The sequence below is a fragment of the Apus apus genome, chromosome 2 (genome assembly GCF_020740795.1).
Source record: "Apus apus isolate bApuApu2 chromosome 2, bApuApu2.pri.cur, whole genome shotgun sequence".
NCBI classification, from domain to species: Eukaryota; Metazoa; Chordata; class Aves; order Apodiformes; family Apodidae; genus Apus; species Apus apus.
Genome location: NC_067283.1, coordinates 20,028,368 through 20,055,825, shown reverse-complemented (window position 1 = coordinate 20,055,825; position 27,458 = coordinate 20,028,368). Strand labels below are relative to the sequence as shown.

The window sequence follows — 27,458 nt, the reverse complement described above, 5'->3', positions numbered from 1 at the left end:
TCTTGATGATAATGTTTTCCATTTTGATATCTCTCTTCATCTCCATGTTCCTAAACCACATTACAGTTATTCCAAAATCTCTGAACTCATGACTTGGAAAGATCTGCAAGTGTTGCCAACAACAGACCTTGCACTTTCTTTCTGAATAAATTACTTGCCTCAGCTCTTGCAGAAGTTGGCTGAAAATAGATTCAGCTAGTGAAAGGTGAATATTAGCGTGGCCATGAATACCTGGAAGGTCTCTCCTTTCCAGCCACTTTCTTTCTGACCCTACTTACTGTGTTCGCTTGGAATGCCCTCATGAGGGAGACTTGTATTGATCCGGTCTTGCAAAAAGCAGAGGATGATGTACATTTCAGCCCATACAAAACAGAAAGCCATAACTAATTTAACAACACACAGCAAATGGTGCTTAGCTGGTTTGGAGCAGGGAGTGAGGGTGAGTATGTTACTGAGTCATTAGTGCAGAGGAACTTGGGTAGGTAAGTAAAAAGTTGTTACACTAAGCTACATAATTCCAGTTTGGATAACACCAATCCTTAGGGATAGATTTTCAAAGCTGTAGGAGTCCTGCTGACATTGATTGATTACTTCATGCCACTCTGAAAATCTTTCATGTTTTTGTAATACGGGAGGCTAAATGATCTGTTATGCCAAAACAGTAACAACTTCGCCTGTAAGCAGATGGGCACATTGTTTCAGATTTGGGCAGATGCTTCTTTGACTGTGTGTAAATTTAGTAATTACAACTTGAGAGCTTTCAACACTTATCAGGAAGTCAGTGGCCTGTGTTCATTGTGTTTACATGAGTTATACAAGCTTTACAAAGATAATAAATGGGACCAAAACTCAAAATTCATATCAAGAGGGGGATCAGAGTTAAAAAAGTTCCATTTGTAGAATGTGCATTTGTCCTTCCAAAAATGACAGCTAAATGCTGTTAACTGAAGCAATTGCTGATGAAAAAGCTTTTAATAGCTATAGCATTTCAGACACAGTATAAAAATAAATAACTAATGAAAATAACAGGGGGTTTTTGTTTTTTTTCTTCTGTAACACTGATATGCATTCATGTGCAGCATGACCATCAGTAATCAAACAGTATATTTCTTTCTAGAACACACAAAAGGCAATAGAGATTTTGGAGAGTCTGCAACAAACTGCAGTGTAAATAGCAAGAAGGAAAAAAAAAAAAGAACAGCAAACTTTCGCATATTCACCAGACTTGTTAGCAGCACAACATTTAACAGAAGTAGAGCAATGTGCCAGGGTTATGGGAGGTTTGCTTCATCCATTTGTATCAAGCTCCATGACTTTTCATAGAATCATGAGTTCCTATTAAAATTTGTAAGTCAATGAAAGCACAACTCTCTTAGAGTATTCTTTCTGTAGCCTTAGCAACAAAATAAGTAGGATGGGTGAGAAACTGCAGATAGAAATCTTATCTGTCTGATTTCATAAAATCATAGAATGATTTGGGTTGGAAGGGACCTTAATAATCATCTAGTTTGCAGAATCACATAATTGTCATGGTTGGAAAGGACCTCTGAGATCACTGAGTCCAAACATTAGCACCAAAAAACCCCAACAAAAACAAACAACAAAAGCAACAAACAAACCCAACCAAAAAACAAACACAAACAACCACACACAATTCACAAAAAAACACCCACAAAAAAGCCCTTGTCCCTCTAAGGCATGAATAATAATACTGAAATCTTGCATATTGATTGTGAATTTCAGCCAGTCTTGTATTTTTGTAACTAAAGATTCAAATGTACTGTATGTGAGAGCTAAACGGGAAGGTACTCTGGTTAAATCAACTACCAGTTTTACTTGCAGTCTGTCTAAAGTGTTCTCTAGAAAAGCCATGCTGAAGCAATTTTTCTTTTAGTGCTCAGACTCTGTGATGAGCATGCTGTTTTCTGGCTATGTGCTGAACAACACAGCTCTGGTGAAGACTGGTTCTGAATGAGGTGAACACAGGACACCTTTCAAGGCTTCAGATTAGGGTTTATCCTTACAGGTAAAAAGCTACTGTATTGATAAACTCATGTTCCTCCTGCCTGTATCAATTTAATATTAGTCGTGTGTATTCTTAAAACTAATTGATTTCAGCTGTGAGCCTCAGTGGATCCCTGAGACATAGTATTAAGTGCTCAAGGAATTGCAGCACACACCAGTGAGTGGCAGCTTCCTGCACTGTCCTACATAAAGCCCTGATCAACTAGAAGCTATACCTGCTAATATTAACTTAATCCTCCAGATCTGTAACACTTTTCATCCTGATTTAGATTTGCCATTTTCCCTTCTCATGTGAGATCTTTGGGTTGCTGGGTCTTGGTTGTTCTGTTTTCTTAGTGTCCCTTCCAATAGAGAAGGGACAAAGAATGGAAAACAAGTATGACTTACCTGACCAACTCCTGAGTATGTGCCAGAGGAAGAAATAGGGAATGGATATTTTAAAGTTGCTCTAATGCCTGTGTTACTAAAAAAAAGAAGGAAAAAAAAAAATGTGGGGTGGGGTTGAGGAAGCAATCATATAAAACTATTTACTCTGTATCTCAGGGGTCACAGGTGTGGCTGTAAGTAGGTCAAAGTATATGCACTCAAATACATTGTTGGCTATACTAAACAGGAAGTGAATCTGTAAAAGGCTAAAGAACTAGATATTTAAAAGCTAGCAAAAATATAGCTAATAGAGTCATGAACCCCAAGAATGTGGCTGGTAACAGACATGGGGTCATAACCACTGATGCTTTGTAGTCTAGGCCTGGCAGTTAGTTTTTATGTTTACGAACAATCATTTTTAGAGTGTCAGTTTTATGAACACAACAGTCATTTATACAAATGAGAAAATAAATTCTACAGCATGTTTCATAATTACACCAAAATCAAATTTCTGCTAGGTGTTTTCATGGTCATTTTATTGCAGTGGTTCCTATTACTTTAGTGGAGAATATGCTACAGAGCAGCTACTAAAGGCTTATTTTGAGAATGTCACTTATCAAACTGCTCCAGCAAATCAGGAACAAAACTGCATAATAAGTATTTCCATATTATAATTGTGTTTTGAGTGACTTGGTGATTTGACTTTTTTCCTCTCCTAAGTAAGGCATTGCAGAGACTTTTGCTTTTTTGAAACTTGTCACTTATGACAAGACAGTTCAAAGGGCTTTGTAAGACCACTGTAATGACCCCTAAATAGAATCATAGAATCATAGAATCATAGAATCATAGAATCTTAGGGGTTGGAAGGGACCTCGAAAGATCATCTAGTCCAACCCCCCCTGCTAGAGCAGGGTCACCTAGAGCACATCACACAAGAACGCATCCAGGTGGGTTTTGAATGTCTCCAGTGAAGGAGACTCCACAACCTCCCTGGGCAGCCTGTTCCAGTGCTCTGTCACTCTCACAGTAAAAAAATTTTTTCGTATATTCACCTTGAACCTCCTGTGCTCCAATTTCCACCCATTACCCCTTGTCCTATCACTGGTCATCACTGAGAAAAGCCTAACTCCATCTCCCTGACACTCACCCCTTACGTATTTGTAAACATTAATGAGGTCACCCCTCAGTCTCTTTTTCTCCAAGCTAAAGAGACCCAGCTCCCTCAGCCTCTCCTCATAAGGGAGATGTTCTACTCCCTTAATCATCTTTGTAGCTCTGCGCTGGACTCTTTCAAGCAGATCCCTGTCCTTCTTGAACTGAGGGGCCCAGAACTGGACACAATACTCCAGATGCAGCCTCACCAATGCAGAATAAAGAGGTAGGAGAACCTCTCTTGACCTTCTAACCACACCCTTTCTAATGCACCCAAAAATAGTCTGAGAGTTTTATAGCAGCCCCCAAGTGGGACGCTTCCTTTCAAAATCAGCTGAGTATCATGAAAAAGGCTATGGATTCACACTGATTTTTCACAAAGTCGGAAAGATTAAACAGCTTTTTGGATTAATAACAGGTTTATGGCATCCTTCTCTGCCAGACTGTCTGTCAGTGTGTGTGACTCTCCATTATAGATGCTGTCAGGGGCTTAGAAAAGTGGAGTTTAAAAACACAGGCATTTAAAATGCTGTAGAGCTGTGTAAAGCCTTGTGTATAATGGGGGTGAGAGCTGTGAGCAAAATGCTTTTATTTCATCCCAGTTGATGACATTGTTTAGTGTTTACAATAACAACCTACAGATGTAAATCTGTGAGATACTGGGCAAAGTGACTTCCATATTTGCCCTAGTGAAAACCTGAGATTGAGGACTCCTGCACTCACACAACAGGCTTTCAAGACTCTGCAGAGCATTCATGTAGGCTCTTCGTGGAGAATACAGTGTGAGATGAAGTTCTTAATCCCAGTGCATGCAGACAAAGGATTTCCTCTTTTGTTAAATTGGATTCCCCTCTTTTGTTAGACATGCTATTAGGTATTCAAAATGGATTTTACTAAGGCTTGTGTAATCAACAGTGATTTTTGCAGGCTGTTGTCAGTTTCTCCTGACTGTTGATGTGAAATATGTATGTTATGCCCATACATATATATATATATATGTTTGTACACACACACATTTCCTGCATTCTTTCCACATCAGATATTTAAAAAATAAAATAAACAAACAACAAAAAACCCCAACAAACCAAAATACCCCAAAAGACTAGATTGTAGGTGTTTCATTGTGAAAGCTGCAAAGCAGTTCTGTAAATTTTATGTTACCTCAGTAGAAATTAATACGGAACAAATGCTTTTGTTAAGAAATTGAACAGCAGAGAGTTTATCCTTGATGCAGAGCACTTATGAAGTCAGTACTTCCAAGCATCAGAGAGCCACTCCTAACAATTGAGCTTCCTAAGCAGCAGCCACTATATATATCCTCTGCAAGACTTCCATGTGGTAGTTCATGTGTAGCTTATCTATTGAAATTAGAGCTTTCACATTTTGAGAGATCAGCTCAAATTCAGCATTCCTCAGGGTTCTTCAGTTATCAGATCCTATAAAACTGTAAAATTGCATGGTACTATTGCTATGTTATGATTATAATTACAGTACTCTGTTATAAAATGAAGTTATATAGCAGCAGCATGCAAAATGTCTCTTTCTCCATTTTCTCTCACTTTAATCTTTTCATCAGGACTTCAACTCAGAATAGATGATCTTTTCTCATACTATCTCATCTCCTGTGCTAATGACTGTTAGACTGAGGATATTCTCCATGTATCCTTGCCACCTGCCCCATCTCAGTCAGTGCCTGACTAAAGAGAAGGTAAATAAATGAGGAAATTCAATTTCAAAACCATACAGACATGCTTCCTCTACCCTGGTAACACAGAGTGTGACTGTACATCTCTCTTGCCCCTTCTCAGTGCCCAAATACGTGCTGGCAGGAAGAGGTTTCCCATCAGCTACAATGCAGACTTAACTCAAGTCCTCCGTGAGCTGTCATTTCTGTTCTGCCCCTTACACTGTTTTTTAGCCGGTGGGTACTAATAATATTCAGAGTTGTAAGCACAATTTTCTAAAAAATCTGAAACAATTCAGAAGCCAATTTTAGCTCTATTTTGGGGACAGGATAGACAGAGATAGAGAGTAACAAGCATTATGTTAGATTGGGTAAGAGTAGAAACAGTTTTGAGGAAACTGATTTTGTTTTAAGTGTGCATGGCCATCTTGTTGCTCACTAATTTTAATAGAAAGGGTGTTCTTTTTTCTTCTACAAAATGAATTGCTTTTCTCCATTATGGAAATACTTTTAATTGATGGCTTATTATTATCTTTACTTTCTTCCTGAAACAAAGTCTATTTTAAATGTATATTTGCCTGTTTTTTTCTTCCAGTGTTTCAGTTTTACCCTACATATGCAGCTTTTAGAAAGAACAACTGTCTGACTGATTTTGTAGGCTATTCATCTACAAATGCTTGTATTATATTCAGAGTTACCAATTGCTTTCTGAACTTAGTATTTGGTGATTAATTTCTTCAGAACTAATTTTTGGGGCAAATACCAGCAACATTTTTTATTAACTTAAAGTAGGTCTAGTCTGTGATTTTAGCAATATTTGAGCAATTTATTAATGCATTTTGTTATAAACTGGATACCAGACCCTCCTTTTACAATGATAAAATTAAACATTTATAAAGTCTAGCTCCATATTCTTGATGGTCTCAGAGTTTGTTCATTGTAGTGTTGTCTCAATGGAAGTCTGAAAATGCCATTTTAATAAATAGAATATTTAAAGCAGCATCAGTTATCAAATTAAATGCAGTCAAATTGTCTTCTTTTGCTGCTGGTGATAACTCATGACACTTAATCACAGGTATTTGAACATAAGGAACCTTGGATAATTGATTGATTGACTAGTTGATTGATTGATTTTTTTCATCTGTCATGTCACAAACAGTCTTTTAGGACTGGGAGAAAGCAACCAAAACTTAACCTACCAAAGTGTAACTTCTGGCTGGCTGGCTGATTTAGTTATTTGCTTTGTGAATGTCTTTCTCTATTCTTTCAACTACAGAGAAACTAAGAGTTTTTCTACAGCATGCTATTGTGCAACAGCAGAACTCCTTCCTGGATGCCAGCTGCTTTTTCTCTGGTTGGAGTTACTAACGTTTTTTGTCCTGTAGTGTCTGTGATTTGGATCCAATTTGATCCAGTATTTAAAAGCAAAATATTCATGCAGTTGGATTCAAAAGAGGCTCTTGTTCTTAACCTAAATCTTATTTGATGATCCTCCATCTCCTACCTTTCAAAACCTTTCAACTTCTGTTAAAGAAAAAATATGACAGGAAGATAATTAAACCTGTAAAGTCCCATGCTTATATATATGTGATATCTTCATTGAATGGAAACATCTTATTTTGTCAAGCAGGAACTTTATTGTTTCGTGTCTATTTTGGAAATATTTTCATGTATATCTTTGAGCAGAATCCTAGGTAGTAAATAGAAAATATTTCAGAGACATAATGTAGTTGTTACTTCTAAATCTCACACATAGTTACTTTATACTCTCTTGATTGTGACAGCTTACCCCACACATTTGAAGCTTTAATCTTTTAAGGGACAGCAGTTGAGGAAATGGGTATGTGATGTCTGGACTGTATCTGGGAGTATCTGTATATGCAATGTATGGAATGGATGTTCAGTCATTGAAGTTGACAAATACTGAACACCAAGAATTTGAAGGAGGCTTAATCTTCAGATGTGCTGAGCTTTCATAATAGTGTGTGCTTTTAGCTTTCCTCAGGAAATTCAGTTGTAGTTGGAGAAGTATGGGAATATATTCAAGGTGTCATCAGAAAATATGCCTCATGAACTCTAAGAATTTAATTTTCTTTACAATCTACAATAAGTTGGCAACTCAGCATCGAGTATTGCCTCAGGTTAAAAGTGACTTATTTCCCCACAAGGGAAGAGTTATGAGAGAAGTTCTAATGAATATTCCTTTTATACTTATAAAGGGAAAAAAACCAACAAACCCTTGCATGAAATCTGTACTTCTCCATAGAAGACATGTGATTCCTACTTCATATATATGCAGTATTTAGACAGAACTGTACATCTAGAGAAGCAGTGGGAAATAATGCTTATACCCCAAAGTACCTGGAAAACAAAGTAAAAATATTTTTTTTCTTGAAGTAGTAATAGGTACGTTCTCTGCTTTCTCTGCACATTCTTTCATTTGGCAACATGCTTTATGCCATTAAAACATACTGCAAAGTTTGTTTCTCTTTGTCCTTGTATTTATATGTAATTCTGCCTTTCTCCATCATCTAACTATTAAAATTATTTCATTAATTTAACAATTTACGTGCAAATTCAGCATAATTTCTGAAGCATTTTCCCATCTTCCTAATCATGTAGTACATGTGTGTACTGTCATAGAGTGTATTATCATAGAATCACACAGAATCATTCTGGTTGGAAAGGACCTTTAACATCATTGAGTCCAACCATTAAGTCTACTCAGTCCACTGCTAAACCATGTCCCTAAGCACCACATCTATATGCCTTTTAAATATCTCCAGGGATGGTGATCTGAGAGAGAGAGAGATATTTCATGGTACGTTCATAAAATACATCTACATGAAGGTTATGAATCTTATCTGAAGATCTCCAGAGGTCCCTTCCAGTCCCTACCATTCTATGATTCTGTGTGATTCTAAAAAACTGGAAATGCAAATTTCTACAGAGTTTTCACTATACCTTAAGTAGAATAATGGAATCATGAAATCGCTTAGGTTGGAAAAGAATTTTAGGATCACCGAGTCCAACCATTAACCCTACTCTACCAAGTCCAGCACTAAGCCATGTTCCCAAGCACCACATCTAGACTTTTAAACACATCCAGGGGTGGTGACTCAACCACCTTCCCAGACAGCATATTCCAATGTCTGACAACCCTTTCAGTGGAAAATGTTCTTCCTAATATCTAGTGTAAACCTCCCCTGGTGCAGCTTGAGGCCATTTCCTCTTGTTCTATCACCAGTTACTTGTGAGAAGAGACCAGCACCTACTTCTTTACAACATCCTTTCAGGTAGTTGTAGAGGGCATTGAGTTCTCCCCTCAGCCTCCTTTTCTTCAGACTAAACAGGCCCAGTTCCCTCAGCTGCTCCTTATAAGAATTGTTCTCAAGGCCCTTCACCAGCTTCATTGTCCTTGCCTAGACACATTCCAGCACCTTGATGTTCTTGTCTTGAAGTACTGAAAACTAGACACAGCAGTCAATGTGTGGCCTCACCAATGCTGAGTACAGAGGGATGATAACCTCCCGGGTCTTGCTTGCCACACCATTTCTAATACTGGCCAGGATGCCATTGGTCTTCTTGGGCATCTGGGCACACTGCTGGCTCATATTCAGCTGCCTACCAATCAGAGCCCCCAGGTCCCGTTCTGCTGGACAGCATCATTACATGTATATCTGAAACAAGCTATTTGGCAGATATTTCTTCTTCCTTGTCTCTCAGAGCTCTTTCCTTTAGATTTCATGATACCTGAAATTTAACTTTTAATTTCTATGGAAATTCTGTCAGAATGATAAATTAGGCTGGGAAAGTAACTTTGTAGCTCCTTTGTATACATGACAGTAACTGTATTGATGATTAAAGAAGAAAATAATTTGGTAAGGTGGCTTTTGTCATCTTCCTGACAGTACGGTTTTAATTATGTTTACTTGTGTGACTAACTTAGAGCTGCTGAAGTTGTTAGAAGTTGCTTAAAAAGTGTCACTGGGATTTACTGGGCAAGTACATCCTGGCACATAAGGTACAGCAGAAGATATAAAAAATGTCAGGGAGAAAAGAACATTGTCTGCAACAGCTTATGTAGAATGCATCAGTAATAGAGTTAATATAAGATGAAATCCAGCTGAAACAAGCTTCTTTGTAGCTTGCTGGGTATGGGAGGTGCTGCAGGTGAGGAGCTTCTCCATCACCTGGTGTAATTCTAAATTCTGAGTCCGCCTCTTTATTTTCTATGCCAATGTTTATTTTCTAAGTTTATTCTAATTTTAAAACACTATACATGAGGCTTTAATTTTCCTTTGGCAAAAAACAGAGAAGAGAGAAGGGAAGAAGGAACTGAGAAACACCAGCATGTACTTTTTTTTATGGTGTTACTTGTACCTATTCAGCAGACAGCTGGCAATGCTGTTGATTTAAATATTTTGTGGTTACAACAGCTTGGGATGACTTAAGGAAGACTAGGAATCTGGGATGTGTTTCATATCTCTCCTCAGACCATGCACATTTTTTTTTCCTTTCACATCATAGCTACTGACCTTGACAGATATTTTAGAATTTCCTAAGATTAGGTTTTCACTAAATTAAATTCTAAATTCTGCCTGATAAGATTTCAAAATTTTACTTTTTTTTTACTGTGCTGAATGTACACGATTTCAAGTGCAACTTACAAAGGATTTTGAATGTTGGAGTCAGCTTTGTAATTGAAATAAGCAAGCATTGCTAATACTTTGGCTGTCTTCTGAACCACACACTTGATTATAGAATTGGATATCTGCAATCTGCAGGGTTTGATGGACCACCAGCACAGTCTTCCATGGCATATGTGTTTTACCCCTGAATTTGCTGTGACATGAGCATGACAGCAACTACTGTCATTTTAAAGACTGCAAGAACTAGGAGGCTTTCTTCCACAAATATATATGTATTTGTCTCTCTCTGAGTGGCAAATATACAGCTAAACAATCTCTTGAAGATTTGAAATGAAGTAGTATTGTAAGCCTGTAGCTACTAGGAATTTTTTGAATGTTCTTATAAAGGGTGTTCTAATAAATTATGTTTAGAAATGTTAAACCCCACAATTTTTTAAAAGGTGTTAGCTTGGTGTATTGCTCATCACTTTGTTCCGGCATGGCTGCTGCCGCAGGAACTTACTGGCCATCTTGCCCAGAAAGCCATCAAACATTTTGCCATAGATTTCACTGATGTGGTTGCAAGAACTGTATGGTTGGGATTTTGGGGTAGTGAATATTATAATCATAATATCAGATGATTGCATGAGGTAACCCTTTGCCTTTTCAACTGTCTGGGGTTAGGAGCAGAGCTGTCTTCTGTAACACGTTTGCAAACTGTACTTTTTCTTTATTCTTGACGGGCAGTGTAGTCTTTTCTGCTTCTCCCAGCAGCAACAGGACTCAGTATTTCAAGGAGGAGTTTTATATACAAATAAGGTACATCTTCCATTCTAATCTGTATTTGCTGTGGCTTTTTCACCCCCTTTCAGGAGGACACAGATCATAACTATTACACTTCAAGGACGTATGGCCCATATGATTCTACCAGCCGGGATTTGTGGGTGAATATAGACCAAATGGAGAAGGACAAAGTAAAGATTCATGGGATCCTTTCCAATACCCACCGACAAGCAGCTGTAAGTTATTATAATTTTTTATTCTTTGACTGACATGGCTGTTTTTCACTGGTGACCAATACAGTATTATTACTAAGTATTATGACTCCTGTTCACAGAGCTTTATCTTTGAATTTCACTTAAGCTGTGAAGGTCTGCATAGTGTTACTACTAAATTATTCCAACTTACCTTTTTGCACTTGCTATAACATTTCTCCAGTAATGCCTTTACAGATATATTTAAAATTCACCTCTGCTCTTCAGGATCACAAACTACCAAAAATAAAGTAGTTGTGTTGCTGAAGTCAGAAGGAATTTTACCGTTTAATTCAATAGCAACAGGACTGGGCTCAGGATTAATTTGCTGAAGTTTGTCTCCCATGGAGTGTATCTGTGTTTGCACTTCCATTTTGTACAATGTGTCACACTTTTTCATTTGAGACAACTGATAAAACTCATTAGAATATCATATAGTAACAGAAGTGATAGATGTTACCACAATTTCAGGGTATCAACAATTAAATACAACAGAGTGCAAATAACAATTTTGTTTAACTTCCTGTAATAATGCTGCCTGTTAAAACAGGTATGAAAATAATGGGCTTACATGCTTAGAAGTGAAATTGAATGCTCAATGATTTACAGATTTTATTCTCATATCTCACCTGTGGCTGAAAACTACCTACAAAGAAGAGCCAATATTAGCACAAATTAAATACAGAAAATTACAACTCCATCAACCAACTTAGCTCCAACAAAAAGTCTTTGAGTTTTGCCAATTTAAAAACAAAATCTAGTCAATGCCCTATTTAAAAGTTGTTCAGTTTTTAAAGATAAGTTTGTTTAACAGTTTTAAAGTTGAGAGAAAAGCCAAGTTTAAATCATCTTTTCTCTCACGTTGTCTGTTATCTCCCTGGCACCAGTTAGATGTCTGACTCAGAGGAATGTAAGAGACAGCAAGAAAAAATACTGTGGTATTTAGCTCAGAATACAAAAAGCAGAGTGGAATGATAAATCCACTACATGTGTCTGACAGAGAATCCAATATGTAAAATATGTCCTCATAACCAAAAGAAATGTAAGAAGCCAAGGATATTGCAAATGCAGAGAGTTCAGGCAGTCATATATCTTATCTATTAAAAAAAACACAGTACCAACTATTTTCTTAAGATATTTTTTTCTAATGAGAAAAAAACCCTCAAGGGTATGTAAAGGTGAGAACGTGTATTGTCTGCCTTGACTTCTTCACCTGGGACTCTGATGCTCCATGTTGACAGAGAGAAAGGAATAATGCAAAAAAAACATCATAAAGGAATTAAAAATACTTAAATAAGGTAAAACATATTTCCCTAATAAAAATAATTTATGAAGTTTGATATCTAAGTATTAGTGAAATTCCTTTGAAAAATTTTAATCTGTTGTTTAATGACAAATTAGAATAACACCTTTCCACACCTTTGTTCTAACAACTTCTGTTTCCATTTGAATTGCTGAGATTATACACCTAAAAATGTCAATTCCAAGAGGGACAGTTTTGGTCTGGATGTGGGATCAGTGTGGACGACCATTCAGCATGACAGAGGGGAGCTTGGCAGCATGAGGACTTCAACTGTTTCTGCTCAAAACAAGTGGTTTAATACTCTTCTGCTTAATGTCAGATGCTGACTGTCAGCTCCAGCACAGAAAGCTGTGGTCCCAGTTTAGCACACTGATACCCATCTCTCTTCATACTTACCCAACTATCTTGGACTGTGAACTCAAGTGGCTACAGCCATGTTTGCAGACTGTTTTAAAGACCTCTTTTTCAGAAGTTTGTTTTACATCCATCTTGAATGATGAAAAAGTATCAGTGAGTCATCCTTTAAGGCTTTAAGTTTAATTTATGTCTCTATAATTGATTTCTTGTATGTGTTTGAGCAAAAAACACTCATGTGTACTACATAACAAAGTTACTTTAAAAAATATGTTCCCTATAGCTGCATAACAAGTGTAGAATTATATATTTTGAGCAGATCATACATAACTAAGCAGCAATTTCTTCCCCTCTCTTCCATAGAGATGAATTCTGCCATTACTCTTTTTAAAAGGGTGTTTTGCACATCTTTCTGAGACCTGCTAATAATTTCTAAAGATTATTCTCCAATTTGACAGTAGAACAAGGAGTTGTTACATTATTATATGCTAAGTATTAATTATTTTTTTCTGATAATGTCAGGGATTCATTGAATGCTAAAAATGTTACACTGAGTTTGTGTGTTTTCCTTCATTTGGAAGTATGCAATCCAAAGAGTTCCCAGGAATTGCCAGTTGGTTTTGCTTCTACAGGAAGAGTAGAAAGAAGATCCATGAGATTATTTGACTCTATAAACAGCATAGTGATTGTTTGGGGAATGTAGCACAAAAATATTAATGGAACAACTAAAATATCTAGCAGTACAGGATTTATATCACTAGTTGTTGTTTTTTAAATTGTGTTGTTTGGGGATTTTTTTCAATATATTGCCACCATCTTCTTAACAGTATAATAAAATTTCAGGCATGGCTTGGATCTTCAGTATGATTACTCAAACACTAAACTAGATATAGGATCACCTCATGCTTGGAAACCCAATTCCTTGTCCTGTCAGTTCATTCTATCATTTATGCATGGAGAAAACTTTTTTTTTTCCAATGGGTTGAAAATTCTGATATTCTTTCTGAAAAACAAGGTATGCATTCTAGCAGAAACAGTAAAACCACATTTCTTTCTAGTGGCTGTTACAATATTACACTTTAAATCATTCCTTAAATCTTATTTGTTCTTTATTATAGTATTAGTCTAAGCAATTGTCTGCATTAAGCATTTTTACATTGTCAGAATTTAAGGCATCACCTTTTGATTGAAGTCAATGGGAGATCTATATCTGGTTTGAGTGGGCATAGAATCAAGTCTTTATTGCAAAAATCTTTATACTAACATTTATGTTATAGCAATTTGGAAGAGTGATAAGGGAGCACAATTTTCTTTTGAAGCAGTTTAATGGTTATTGTGTTACTCAGAAAGTTAATGCTAATAGGTAAATGGATAACAGTATATAAAGGAAGAAGGAAAGGTTTGGTCAGATAATTTTTTTTTTTTAAACAGTGTTATGGAAATTATGTTTGGTAGAGCAGGGACATAATTTAAATGGAGCAAATACATAAACAGCATACACCTCAGGAGTGAAAAATGTAGAACATCATAAAAAACAAATTGTTAATTTATGAGCTGTCTTTTGCATATGCCATTTTGATTAGAAATGTTCAGTTGTATATCCATATTTATGTATATACAGAAAAGGTCATTAAAAGCTGCTCCATCCAATTAACAAAATGCAAATGGATTTTGCATTCTAATTAAAAACAAACAAAAAAAGTGCTAATGAATCCTGTCAACATTCTGTCTTCCACTTAAGTGGAAAGTAAATCTAATTTAAAGTTACTGTAAATTCTCACAGTTAATTTAATGCTAAATAGTTTTTTTAACATTTCGGGTAGATGTAAACATAGTTCTTCTGGAGAAAAGAAATACTCAGATACAATCTGAAAATAATAAACCAACAGTAGAAATAACAGTAAGGGAAAATAAACACAAAATGCTCTTCTGCTTCGGTTTTTTTTTCCTCCCTTTTTTTTTTTTCCTCCTCCTTTTTTTAAAGGGATATATCCCTTTCCTAAGTGGAGATAACAAGAGTTACAGTTGAGGGACAATAACCAACAACCCATCTTCACATTAATTTTTACTGTAGTAACTCCTAATTAACAAGTAATAATGAGCTGCATACCCAGTTCCTATTTGGGCTTTAGGCCATCATAGAAGTGATACGGTTTTTATGGGATATTACATTTAAGCAGTGAAAAGGCCTTACTGTGATTTCAGTACTCCTTTCTGTCATGACTACTGAAGTGTTCAGAGTTTAGCCAGTTGGCACACCAGTTGATAATTATGGGTGGGCACAACAGTCCGCAAGTTTTGGGAAAGAAGTGGAATAAATGGGAGAGAGCCATAGGCAGAGGAGGAAGGAGAGTTGGAACTTGAATGGCATTTTATGGTGAGCTTAGGTGAGAAGAGTCTGTTCTCCAAGTTACAATTCTTTGCTGTGAATTTACCTGATAGAGAATAGTCACCATTAGGGCTGACAGGGGCAAAAAAGATTTTTCTTCTTTTATTTTGCAATAAGTACCTTAAGTAGGCTCTGTTTATACCTGCCTTCCAGGAGCCAGCCTGAATCAGATAAGCACCCAAGTAACAGCAGAAAGTCAGGGAGAGCCTTTGACTCTGAAGGAGCATGTGGCAAAACTACCTGCAGCAAAGGGAGTTGGTATCCTGTAAAACTTAGATATGGCTGAGGCCTTAAATATTGATGGCTTCTCTTAAGAAAGAGGCTAAAGCAACATTTTTTTAAGAAACAACTCTAGAAATCTTTATTAATTTTATTAGTATGAGAGAGCTATGATACCTGCTGATTTATGTCTTCAGTTATGAGGATCCACTGCTTTCAGGTGTTTAAGTGCTACACAGAATTGTTTCCATTTAGCTATTGGCAATTTCAAATGAAGAATAGCAAGGTGAAAAATATAAAGCACTGAAACAGATGTTTGAAGTGAAGAACGGTTCCTTTTTGTTGTCTCTTACCTTTCTGCACACTCTACATTTTATTTTCCTGTGTTGTTCCTTTCAGAGAGTGAATCTGTCCTTCGATTTTCCATTCTATGGTCATTTTCTGCGTGAAATTACTGTGGCAACTGGGGGTAAGTGGCTTTCTAACCATTTACTTGGAGTAATATTGGAAGAGTTTCTTTCAGCTATTTAAAATACATTTTTCCCCAGTATATGTCAAGAGATGAACTGCAGCATTTATTTAGGAAATTTTGCTTTCCACAAAAAGAAAATTACAAAATACTGATGTAATGAAAAATCTCCAACTGCTCAAGTTCTAAAAATCTCTCAGTGTAAGACTTTATAGCATTACTCATTTTCTACTTAGGTATTTTCCCCAGAAATCTATTGTGTGTGCGTGTGTCTGGAGCAGTTGCACTTGTGGAGGTAGTGCTGGATCCAAAACAAAGAGGGCAACTTAAGTCTTGCCTGTGTGAGGACAGAGGATTTACTATCCAAAGATAAGAGTGCTGCTAGAACTATGCAGCTTGTTACCCGGAAGGCAAACCCCTTGTTGTGTGTTGCCTTGATACAGTACCATGCAATAGTACCATGGTCTTGTCCTTCTGTGGGGTAAGATGAGACCATGGCTGGTCCTGTAGCTCTGGATGCCACTACTGTCACTAATATGCTGCTGTCATCAGTCTTTACTATCTGTCCCAGGGAGAGCTGTGTAGTAATAATTTATAAGGAAAACATTCTTTCTTTTGGTGTAGAGCATCTGGGGACTTTGGGTGTTTTGCTGTGGGTTTGGTTTTTTTGTGTTGTTTTTTTTTTTTTAAACCCCAACATGTAAGCATATAAGAACAGCTGCAGCTCTGCAGCACACTTTTCTCTTGCTATTAATGGAACACTGAATTATATTCTGCTTTTGTTTTTGCTTCGCTCCTACTAAACAAAATATTACTGTGATAGATCTATGGATTGTTGTCAAGCTAAACAGGACTTTAACAACAGTCCTTTTAATATACGCCACTGACATTAGCGCAGAGGTACTGCTGTCTTTCATGTAACACTTCTATGGTTTTGAACCTCAAAATTCAGCATGAAAAAGTAAGTTCTAGTCAGAAATTGTTTTAGCCAAGTAGCTGTAAGTCATTCTGTCAATCCAGGACATGATGCAACCTTTTCTACCACATTAAGACTCTGAAGTGCATTAGGAGGAAGAGAAAGATCTATTTCTGTCCTAACTCTATGATAAATGTTTTGGCTATATTTGCAAATTTTGTTACTATAAGTCATTGGTGGTGCGGTGAGGCTTACCGCCTAGCAACAAAATGAAGACAAGTTCCAAGTCCTTTTTATAATGTATGGTCTACCACTTCTTAGTAACCAAGATTTCACAATGACATTACTATTATTAGAGATCTGGAACACCTCCAGAGGTTATTCTGAGATCAAAAGAATGAAAGAGTTCATGTGTACAGGAGTCCACGTGACAGAAATCCAACTCCTGGAGAACAGGGTATGATTAATTATGCTAATGATAACACTGCAAACTGTTTTTACCTCGAAATCATAAATTAAATAACCTTGTTAAAAGGAAATTTGAGGACAATGGCACATTATATCCCCATGATAATAAAAACATCTACTCAGATGGCTTCTGCCATTCTTCATAGAGGATGCATTGTGGTGTATTAGGGTTGCCACGTATCTTACTATGACTTAGAAATTGCTGCAGAGTAAAAGTCAACTAATTTGTCTCTTTAACTAATATATATTTCCTCTTCAGAATGGTTTTGATGAGGTGATTGTGTTTAACTAAGGAAAGGAAGAACAAGGAGTGGAAATAACTAGCTTGAGGGCTTTATTCAGTGTTGTCCTTAGCTTGTATTTGACAAGGCTATTTGATTCATAACTATGAGGTAAGAAAGCTTATGGTATTATTAATGTAATTACTAATTTGTAGTTCTTTGGGATACAGGCACCTATCTCTTCACGTCCTGATAGGGAACATTTTTAGAGTAACCCCTGGAGAGCTCTCTTTACTAATATTAGGTAACACAAGAAGAAGCTGAGTTTTGTTTTCTGTGAAGCTTTCTACAGTTTGTGCTCTACAGGCCATGATTGCAGTTAGTTCTGTCATAAATCACTTGTGAGTTAGTGAGTCGTGTTGCAAGTGTCAGGGAGCTAAGCTCATGAAGTCAGTTCATTGCCAGTCACTGATAGCCCCTAACAGAGCTTGGTAGCTGTGGAGGAGGGAAAGCCCCCTCTGCTGCAGCTCTCCAGGCAGTGACACAGGCCTTCTTATGGGAGTCTTTGAAGCTCTGTGGCCCCATATCCCACTCAAGATGCAGCAGTGCTTCATGCTTGGTTGTATTCATTTTCTTTGCTCACGGTATTAGTCTCTCTTGTTTATTTTCTGTGGCTTAATTTTGTTTTATTTATCAGTCTATGTTTTCTAATGCAGCTTTGTATTGGATACTGGAAATTATTTAGGGATTATTTTCCTTGCATGGTATCCCTCATTGATGTTACATTTCTCTCTGGTATTGCTATGCATGTAGCAGCATTACAGAGGAAGTAGGTAGCGAACCCAGATTATTATGGATCTTCATTAAACCTTATGTTTGTTGCCTGGGATTACTAGAGGCTTTAATTTTTGCTTTGGGGATTTCTCCTGATGGTTTGAATGATCAGAGTTAATAAGGGATCTTAAAGCAGTTTCAGTCTCTGTTCTTTCCATGGAATGACTGAATTTTACTGTACATAGACTGTAGATCAAGAACATGTAATAGAACCAAACTGCTTAGGAACATAAAACATATTTGATTTTCACATTTAACTGTAGATATTTGAAAGCAGCAAAGCAAACTGCAAATAAAAAATAATTTTGTATTATCGTGTAGTGGGAAAACAATATTTTGGTAATGGAACCTACATGCATTTTACTGGAAGACTTTTTGAACGTAACTTTTTTCTCTGTTTCAATAGCAGTCCTATTTTTATAGGTAGTGTAATATAAAAATATTATAAGGTTAATTCAGAGGCAGATCTTGAACTAATGTAAGATTACACTATTTTGGTGGCATAGTTTGTGCTGTTGCCTTTTCAACTAGGACAAGTTCAGCAACATCCTTGCTGGTACATCTTTGATGATAAGCAGTCTTCTTGAACTCACCCCTTGGCTGTTAAGATTGAGGTGTTTTTTTTTTAAATAGCTGATAGAAAAAGACTGTATTATCATCCTCTGTCATCTCATGGTTTTGTCTGTAGCAGGAAGTGTGAAATAGTGGGAAATGCAGCAAATACATAGAAAGGTGTTTAGAATACGACTCAAGTATCTGTACAAGTGAAAATAAAGCCAAAGCCATCCTTTTTTTTTCTTTTCTTATTTTTGTTTTGGGTGGTGGTGTTGTTTGGGGTTTTTTCTTGGGTTTTTTTTATTTTTATTTTTATTCTTTCTTTGGCAGAGCAGCACCTGGAAGATCAGACGATCTTGCCAGTTGATAAAACCTTTCATTTAGCCATTCTTTCAGGAATTGTCTTTAAAAAGAAAACCACGTGTGCACAACCTAAAAGTGTTGCAGTTTTCTGATAAGTAACTATCAGCTTGGCTTCTGTTGTGGTTTTTCTCTAGCTTTTTTGAAGACCATTTTTGTTAAATGTTCTCTACACATAGTGAACATTTCTAGACTGATCCAGAAAATTCTGTCATGACTAAAATTTTCTGATACTGAGGTTGTTCACTTCGAACCATCTATCATGTTGTATTCCTAAAGCCAGTAACTGCTTTGCAAAACAGAAGTCAGTGCAAGTATTAACATGCTGATTATGGCTGTACACTGAATGTTTTTCTAGCAAATTAATTTCTATTAATTATGATATCATTAAGGAAATGTATTTTCAGGATTGAAACTGTTACTCCTTGAGCATCAGTCCCAAAAACGTATGAACACTTACTTTCAGCAAACTAAAAATAAAAATTAGGTCTGTAAATCCTGAAGTGTCTGGTTAATTTTTCACTCAATCTTAACTTGGGCAAGTAGCTACTGATTTCCAAGTTTGAAGAGAGAAAATAAGGTCTGAATCTAGGAGACAAATAGATGAAGGGCATTGGAAGGTTGAAGCTTAGTTTGCCCTAGGGCATGAACATCAGACCCTAACTAGGTGGACTATACCAGGACAGAAGGATGCAGACAAAGAGGGGACAAGATAAGTGAGAGGAAGGGGCTTCCTGTTGGAGTTTCTGTGGTGTATTAAGGAGCCAGGAGCCTCATGAGGTAGATTATTTGAAAGAATTGTATACAGTGAGAAGGTAGAATATAGCTGGATACGTTTTCAGTTGACAGGGAGGACTGGATTGTGGCAAGGAAATGGTATTGTCCTGGAAAAGCTAGAGGTAAGAAAATCTGCAGGAGAAATGGATGGAGAAAGCATGCTGGTCACTACTATTAGGGTAAGTTGGCAATTTCAGTAGTACCTCACAGTGGGGAAGCTGTTGTACTGGTGTTGAGGAGTGCAGATGAGTGGCACAGCAGAGAAAAACAGGTGTCAATGAAAAGATGAAACTTCAGTGTTACACCTCCTTGGTGCTTTCTGTACTCTGTCATGCAGGTTATTATTGTAGAAATGAGTGTGTTTCTGCAGATAAGCGAAACCGGAAACTAGAATACTGTAGAAATTGCAGAATAATATGAAGCAGATATACGTGCTTCCATGTGGAAAACTTTAAAATTCAGCATGCTTACTTGTAGCTAAATTTCACTAGGAAAGCCACATAATTGTAGGGGGATAAATTATGAATTGAACAAAGTAAGAGCAACATCTGATTACCTCTAATAAGCAAAGATCACTGCCTATTCCAACTGCCTCTGCACGTGTTAGTAACTGTCTGGACATCCCGTGAAAAATTCAGTTTGAAATGCACATCTTTATAAGCATAACTTATAAAATGTATGCTATCAAAAAGTAAGAAGTAAAAAGTGACAGATAAGCAAGAGAATAGCATATGGTGAAGGAAAGCAAAAGAGGACTGAGTGGTATGGTTATTGTTTTGTGAAAGCTTGACTGATTCACAATGGGTTGATCATTGGTAGTGCTGGAAGGGACACTAGGCAATTAAAGTGCACAGAGTTTGAAATAAGTGTGCTATGAGCAGCAGGCGTGGGCATAGCCTGCAGGCAAACAGATCATATACAAAGGGTACCATTGATCTAGCTGTGCCAACATCTATATTCGTGTTTGTCACCCTAAACTCGCATACAGTCAGTAGAGATGTAATCATATAGTCAGCAGAGTATGTGAACACTGAAAGCAGACATTTAAAGTAGGTTGGATGAATTGCATCCTGTGTCTAATTCTCTCTGTATGTCAGTGTGTATATATATATATATATATATATTGCTACAAAGACAGCCTGAGTTGATCACCTCAGATATAGAAGTTTACATTTTGAGATTTATAAAGCTGGTTGAGTTTATTATTGAGACATTTTACCAGCTAACATGAAGATGGCTACAGCACCTACCCTGTGCAATAGCAAGCACACAAATATAAATAAGGGGGAAAAATGCTGTTGCAGAAAAAAAAAAAAAAAGACATGAAACAAAAATGTTCTGCAAGGTACACATCTTATCTAAGAATTACGAAAAGGAGCTGCTGTTAGAAAGCTTGCAACTGCTAAACCAGTCAAAAGATAGCTAAAATGGCATCTTGTAGGCAGTCAAAACATAGCACTGAAATAAAATACTTTGTATGTTTTAAACAACCTGGAATGTCAAAGTCAGATGTATTGGCCAAGTATAGCCCAGGATATTAGGATGATGGAAGTAGACAGGGAGAACAGCAGTAAGAGCCATTAAAAAGGTGCAATAGGTTTTGAAGCAGAATAGGGATGGGACTTCAAAAAGCAAGCCATGTGTTGTCTCATTGCTGTAGCTTACTGCACAGAGGTCTGGAAACCAGACAGTATGTCAGACACTTCCTCAGGAGGCAATGGACCCAAGGCACTGGCACATTTCAGCAGAGCATTAGGCTATTCCAGCCTGAAGCATTTGAGGTAATGACTCCCAGTCATCCTGTAGTGAGTTCCTGGCACTTATCTGAGAATGGGGATTCAGTCACATATAGATCTGATGAAACTGGAGCAAGCAGTTGAATTTGTAAAGACTATTAAAATCTATTGAGATAATATTTGATAAATCATGCCTCAGTAGAGGAACATTCCTGAGCAGCAGGAATTATCTGAGATAATTCTAAAGGTGGAAATGATGCCTGAACTTTTCTATCACTGCTAAAAATGGAAGGAGTACCAAAGAGAAATTAAAGGGCACCCCAGTATTAAATCTCACTGTCATTGCGCTAAAGTTGGTAATTTTCTAAAACTGAAAGGAAGAACTCTGCATGATTAAGTTATTTCCTAAGGTCAGATTGTATGCTTAAAAATATTTGTACTTATTAAATAGAAAGATCTTTGCGCACATAATATACACACAGCTTTTTGTCCAAATTGCAATTGTTTTACCCACTGTTGACCCAAGATAAAATCACAGGCATTGAAGACACTGAAATAAATTTCCCACTGAAAACGGATGTCATTAGAATCTGTGCTGATGAGCAGCTGTGAGGTGCCTGAGCGTGGCTTCTAAACACTGACCAGTCAGGATAGTTGATTCCAAGTAATCTTTTATTCTCACAAGAAGGAAATGTAGTTATTCCAATATCAAATTGTTTATGAGTGTGCATATAACTTTTGGGAAAGCTATGTCCAACCATGACAAACAGAGACAAAAAATCTTGAGTTAGCTAACTAGCTGGTTAGCTACTTAAAACTTTTAGTTTTATACAGAGGTAACACATTTTGAGTTTCCTTTTGGACACTGAGTGTGTGTGCAGGATTATGGTATTCATTGTTTAATTGTGTAATTGTACATTCTTCAATACATCAGGAGGGATGTTATGAAAAGTAAGTACCAAAGTGCAGAGATTTCGAACATAATTTGTGTCAAATTTTGCATTACTTTCAGGGAAGCATGCTAGTGAAAAATTATCTGGAGATTTCCTGTCCTATGGGGATGATTATGATCACATGAATTTTCCCCACAGCTCCAAAATGTACTCCCTTAAACTTTGAAAACCAGTGGATAGGTGAGGTTTTTTCCCTGGCTCACTGGAGTATCAGTGTATTGAGCAGAGCATCTAGTTGGAACCTGCCAGAAATCTATGAGGCTTTTCTAGTTTTTCCTGCTGCTTTGAACCTTTCATCACAGGAGCCAGCAGTAGATGTGTTCATCGCTTAATGAAGAGCTCTTTGATAACAAAAATCACCCTGTGGGCAACATCTGTTAAATGGCAAAGGTGATATATAGCAGAGTGAAACAGTGTTTCTAGCCTGAACCAGTGACTCAGGCTGCCCCGTGTCTGTTGCAGGGGATTATTGTTGTCATCACCAGCAGGCAGCTCACTCTGAAAGGCTTGTAGTGGTCTGTCTGGTGACTGGCAAATATCAGCTCACACAAATGCCTTCTATTTACCTCATCTCTTTCTGATGTCTGTTTCTGATGTCTTATACTGCCATGAAGATGTTAGAAAAATTTCTCCTTGTAAAACTTCTTTTGTCTGTCATTCCTGTGTCAAGTGTCTCTTCTGGCACTACCTCTTCTGTTTCTGTAAGGGGGTAGTCCTTCTATCAGCTTTCCCCAGAAACTCTGTTTTGTCTTGCTTTTTATCAGTGAATTTTTACAGCTCTTTCCACTGCTGCCCTTCTGCTTTATCTTTACAAATTAAATCAGAAACACTTAGGGCAAAGAGAATGATAAGCTTTAGAAAAAAAAATTCCATGTGCCTTGACATCACCCTGACCTTCCTATAGGAATGCATTTGCCAACTTTGACTCAGAGGTTTATGGGCAATACTTGTATTGAAGCAGTAACGGGACTTAAAATGCCCCTGTTTGTGTTTGTAAGGTTCTGTTTCACAGAATAACAGAACTTGTCAAATATTTGTCCATATGTAATGCCAAACAAGAGCTTAAATAATGTTACACTTCAGAGACTTTATTAATATAAATTAAATAGCTTCATGTTAAGGCAAAGAACCTCCAGGATAGCCAGCAACTGCTTCACTGGATACTGGGAAGTTTTTAAGTATAGGCTGTGTCTAAGACAGATACATCACTTTTTATTCATAGAATCACAGAATGGTTTGGATTGGAAGGGACCATAAAAATCATCTAGTTCCAGCCCCTCTGCATGGGCAGGGACACCTCCCACTAGACCAGGTTACTCCCAGCTCCCTCCAACTTGGCTTTGGATACCTTGTTGTAGAATTTTATGGTAGGTGTATATCTTATGTTCAGCCTTTATAGTAGCATTGGAAGGTTTTAATAATATTGTGCTTTTTCACAGTAGTAACGATTTGTAATGAATGACAAGTCTTTATTTTCTTCACCTCCTCCAAAAATATATTGTTTATTTTTTTTGCTGTGTGCTTGTAAGTTAAAAAATAAACTTCAATCAATCTCTGCCTTTTATCAATTGATTTATAAAAGCTACTATTTATGTCCAGTCTCATAAGATTTAGTGTTTTAATTTTGTCTTACCTACCTTATAACAAAATTTTAGCTCCTATTCTCAATGTAAAAGATTGAATAATTGAACTCCGCAAACTCCAGTTGAAAAGTCATTTACTGAGAAAAACAAAAATCATGCCTGAAAGAAGGCAATGGGAAGATTATGAGAACAATATGTAATACATTTAGTTTCTATTTTAAACAGGAGATTCCTGATTAATAGATGAAAATAGGTCTTTTGTTGCTATAAGGCAGTATTTCATAAAAAATATGTATTTGTGTGGAAGTCCTGGGCTTAATGAAACGTGATCAGTTCTTAAAGCTTCTAAGATTTGTGAAAAGTGATGCATATATTTGTTTCATAAAGTCAAAATGAAAAACATGCAGGCAGTTGGTTACAAGTATTATTTTTTTAAAATTAAGTATTTCAAAGCATAGAGCATTTAGTGACAAATCAGGCTGGGAAATCTTTTAAAAATCAGCTCAGTCAGTATTACCTATTACTCATAAGGAGTGCTTTAAGTTGCTGTATTTCGTATATGAGTTGGGGTCTTATCAGTTTGAATTCTGTCCAAATAGAATTAAGAGTTGTCCTTTTCCAAGAAGTTAATGTCTACATTTGGGAAAAGCTTTATTCCTTGTCCTCTTGAGTATATTTTTGGGGTTTTTTTGGTTGGTTGTTTTTTTTCATGTGTTGAATTCCTAATTATATCAATTTAAGTGCTAAGGACTATTAAAATCTTTTCAGTCACTTGGACCCATGTGCATCTTGATGATGCATCTTTTTCCTTTTGTCTTTCAGGGAAGCTTGTTTTAGGTCTCAAGTCAGGCTGCTGCAAATGCAGTATTAAAATTCTGAATGTGAAATCCTGTACATTATGTGAGACTATTGCTGTCTGGTACCATAACACCACGTTTCTTAGCTGATTACTCGTAACAATGAAAGAAACTGAGACCTTAATCTCCTTCACATGTCATCATCCATATCTGTAAATGTCATAAATTTATGTTCCTATTCCTAAAATACTTATGAAGTTCATATATTGTTCCTTGTGTTTCTGCTGAAGTTTACAGACACCTGCATTAAATTATCATTTTCCTTAAGAAATTACTGTTAAAATATCTGATCACAGAAACAATATCTTGATCCTACTGCTATCAAAATAGGCGATAAAGCTTCTCACGTTGCCACAGGATGCTTCCCTAATTACCCATATTTCATATCAGTACAACTCTCCAGTTTGAGATAGCTGCTTTGTTAAAACCATGTTCTACCATTGCAGGTAGCACTGTTGCTCACCCCTGGTCCTCTGAAATAGCTAAGAGTATTTACAAGTTGTAGGAGAGCAACAGTCAAAGGATAACATGTCAAAGTCTGTGAGAGGTTTTTTCCACTTAGGTACAAGAAAAGAGTAATATGGTCAAATTTTTGCATGTGCATAGATGCAGTGCCTTTAATTCTATTAGGAAAATGTATTAGACATACTATATTTGGAAGAACTCATAAACTGCTCTGTCGGTTTTTAAAGCTATGATTAGGTGACAGTCCTATCAGTTAATAATACTTTGTTCTAGCAAAGAAGGGGTCTTTCTCCACTTTTATGTTTTGCAGTTTAATAACTTAAACATTATTTCGGCAGCTCATGCGATGACTTATAGCAAGCTTTTTAAGCTAGAGCAAACTGTTAGGAAAACAGTTAAGTATTTTTCTATATTACCTTTATAACTTAATCTGATATCTCTGCATTGCATTGGCTTTAGTATCTCTAACATGATCCAGCAATATATGGTATAGGTGTGCTTATAAAGGCCTGATTTAATAAATATCCTGAACAGCCATCATCTGAAGTATTAATTAATAAGGAAAACAGATTATAAGAAAAAGAGAAATGTAGAGCCTTGCAACAATGTCCTAGTTTGCAACTCTTAATATCTTGGAAGAGAAGCCTATTTCTTCCCCTTTTATTTCACTTCAAGCTTACTAGTTCACTGTGCCACTGGCAATGCATTCAAGGCATTTTTTGCAAGTGACAGTAGTTTTGCTTTCCAGCAGCATTAGTGAACAAGAAGGTTTTGGTTGTTGTGCAGTAAGCAGCTTGTTGTTATCTGAAATAAAAGTTTGGAAGCTTATGCAGGCTTAATTAAAATCAATGAAGGATTTCAAAGTGAACACTGAAATTATTGCTGGAGAAATATAATAAAGTAAATTGCATCCTCAAATGGTTCCAGATCACTCCATAGGGACCCAGTGCCAGTCCTCACTGATGAAGAAGCAGGAAATATCCTGTTGGAGCTGAAAGAAGGCAGGAGCAAAAAAGACTGGAGCCGTCCTACGATGGCACATCCTCACATTAAGAAGAGGCTATTTGGTCACTTAGTTTTACACGTTACAAATAGCATTACTAAAAAATAAATCTAATTCCTCTCTGTGCTATTAAGAGCGTCTGCGTTCTTGTATCCAAAACTATTGATCATCTATGAATTTCATTTCCATAGAGATTATGAAAAGCACATGAATGAAGCCATGTAGGCCTTCTTATGTTTATTACTTCAGATAAAGTATTCTAATTTCCCTACTTGGAATCTGTCAATGACAAAGGAAATGTCTGCATCTGGAATTTCATTAGCATCTCTAACAGTCAGTACAGGGAAGACAGATTTTCTTAATATCTCGGCTGTACTTCAGATGATTGTTACTCTCTGACTCTTGGATTGTTTTAAGAAAAGCAAATGCTGCTACATGGTTTGCATTCTCAACAGTTGGAAAACAGAATGCAGGCAACTGTTGTCTGAGTCACATTATGAAAAATCACTTATCCGTTGCCAGCTTCTTCATTATAGCATCATTCCTTTCTTGGCAACAACCTTGTCTCAAGCCAGTCCTTGCTAAATTCATTACCCTTGCAAATTTTCAGATGGATATTGGTCTGTTTTCTAAAACAAAGGCCATTGGAATAAACAGGTTCCCATGGATCTTTGTCAGTTTTGAATTGGGACCTAAATTTCTTCACTCACTTCCCACTCCTTACAATTTTGGCCTTGACTCCATTCACATCCTTTCCTTCTGTCAGTGTTGTCATTTGGCTGTGACTTCCCCAACCTTCAAGCTTTTTCATGCATATGCTTTTTCCTGAGGAGATGGTGCCAGATGTGAGCAATGAAAAAAGACAAAAAACAAAAACAAACCAAACATTTAGGACTAAATTGTTTGCTTTTCAAATAAATGTTAGGAAAGAATTCATCAGAGCTTTGTTGTTGGTTTGTTTGTTTGTTTTTTCCTTTTTATGTCTTGAACTGATAATTTTGTGACAAAGCATTGATTTAATTACGGAACAAAAAGATTGAACAAATAGAAAATAGTTTTGCTTGCTTTCATGGACAGTTTACCTCAAAAGTAGATATTCTTTTT

At 36.7% G+C, this 27,458-nt stretch overlaps 1 protein-coding gene across 1 annotated transcript in view; it reads left to right on the top strand.

Moving 5' to 3' along the window:
- The window catches only part of PLXDC2 (plexin domain containing 2), a 254,357-nt gene that overhangs the window by 128,082 nt on the left and 98,817 nt on the right, over positions 1-27,458 (top strand). Inside the window, exons 4-5 of the mRNA XM_051611612.1 lie at positions 10,731-10,877; positions 15,557-15,626. Coding sequence (XP_051467572.1) covers positions 10,731-10,877; positions 15,557-15,626 — 217 coding nt within the window. The remainder of the gene's footprint in view (positions 1-10,730; positions 10,878-15,556; positions 15,627-27,458) is intronic.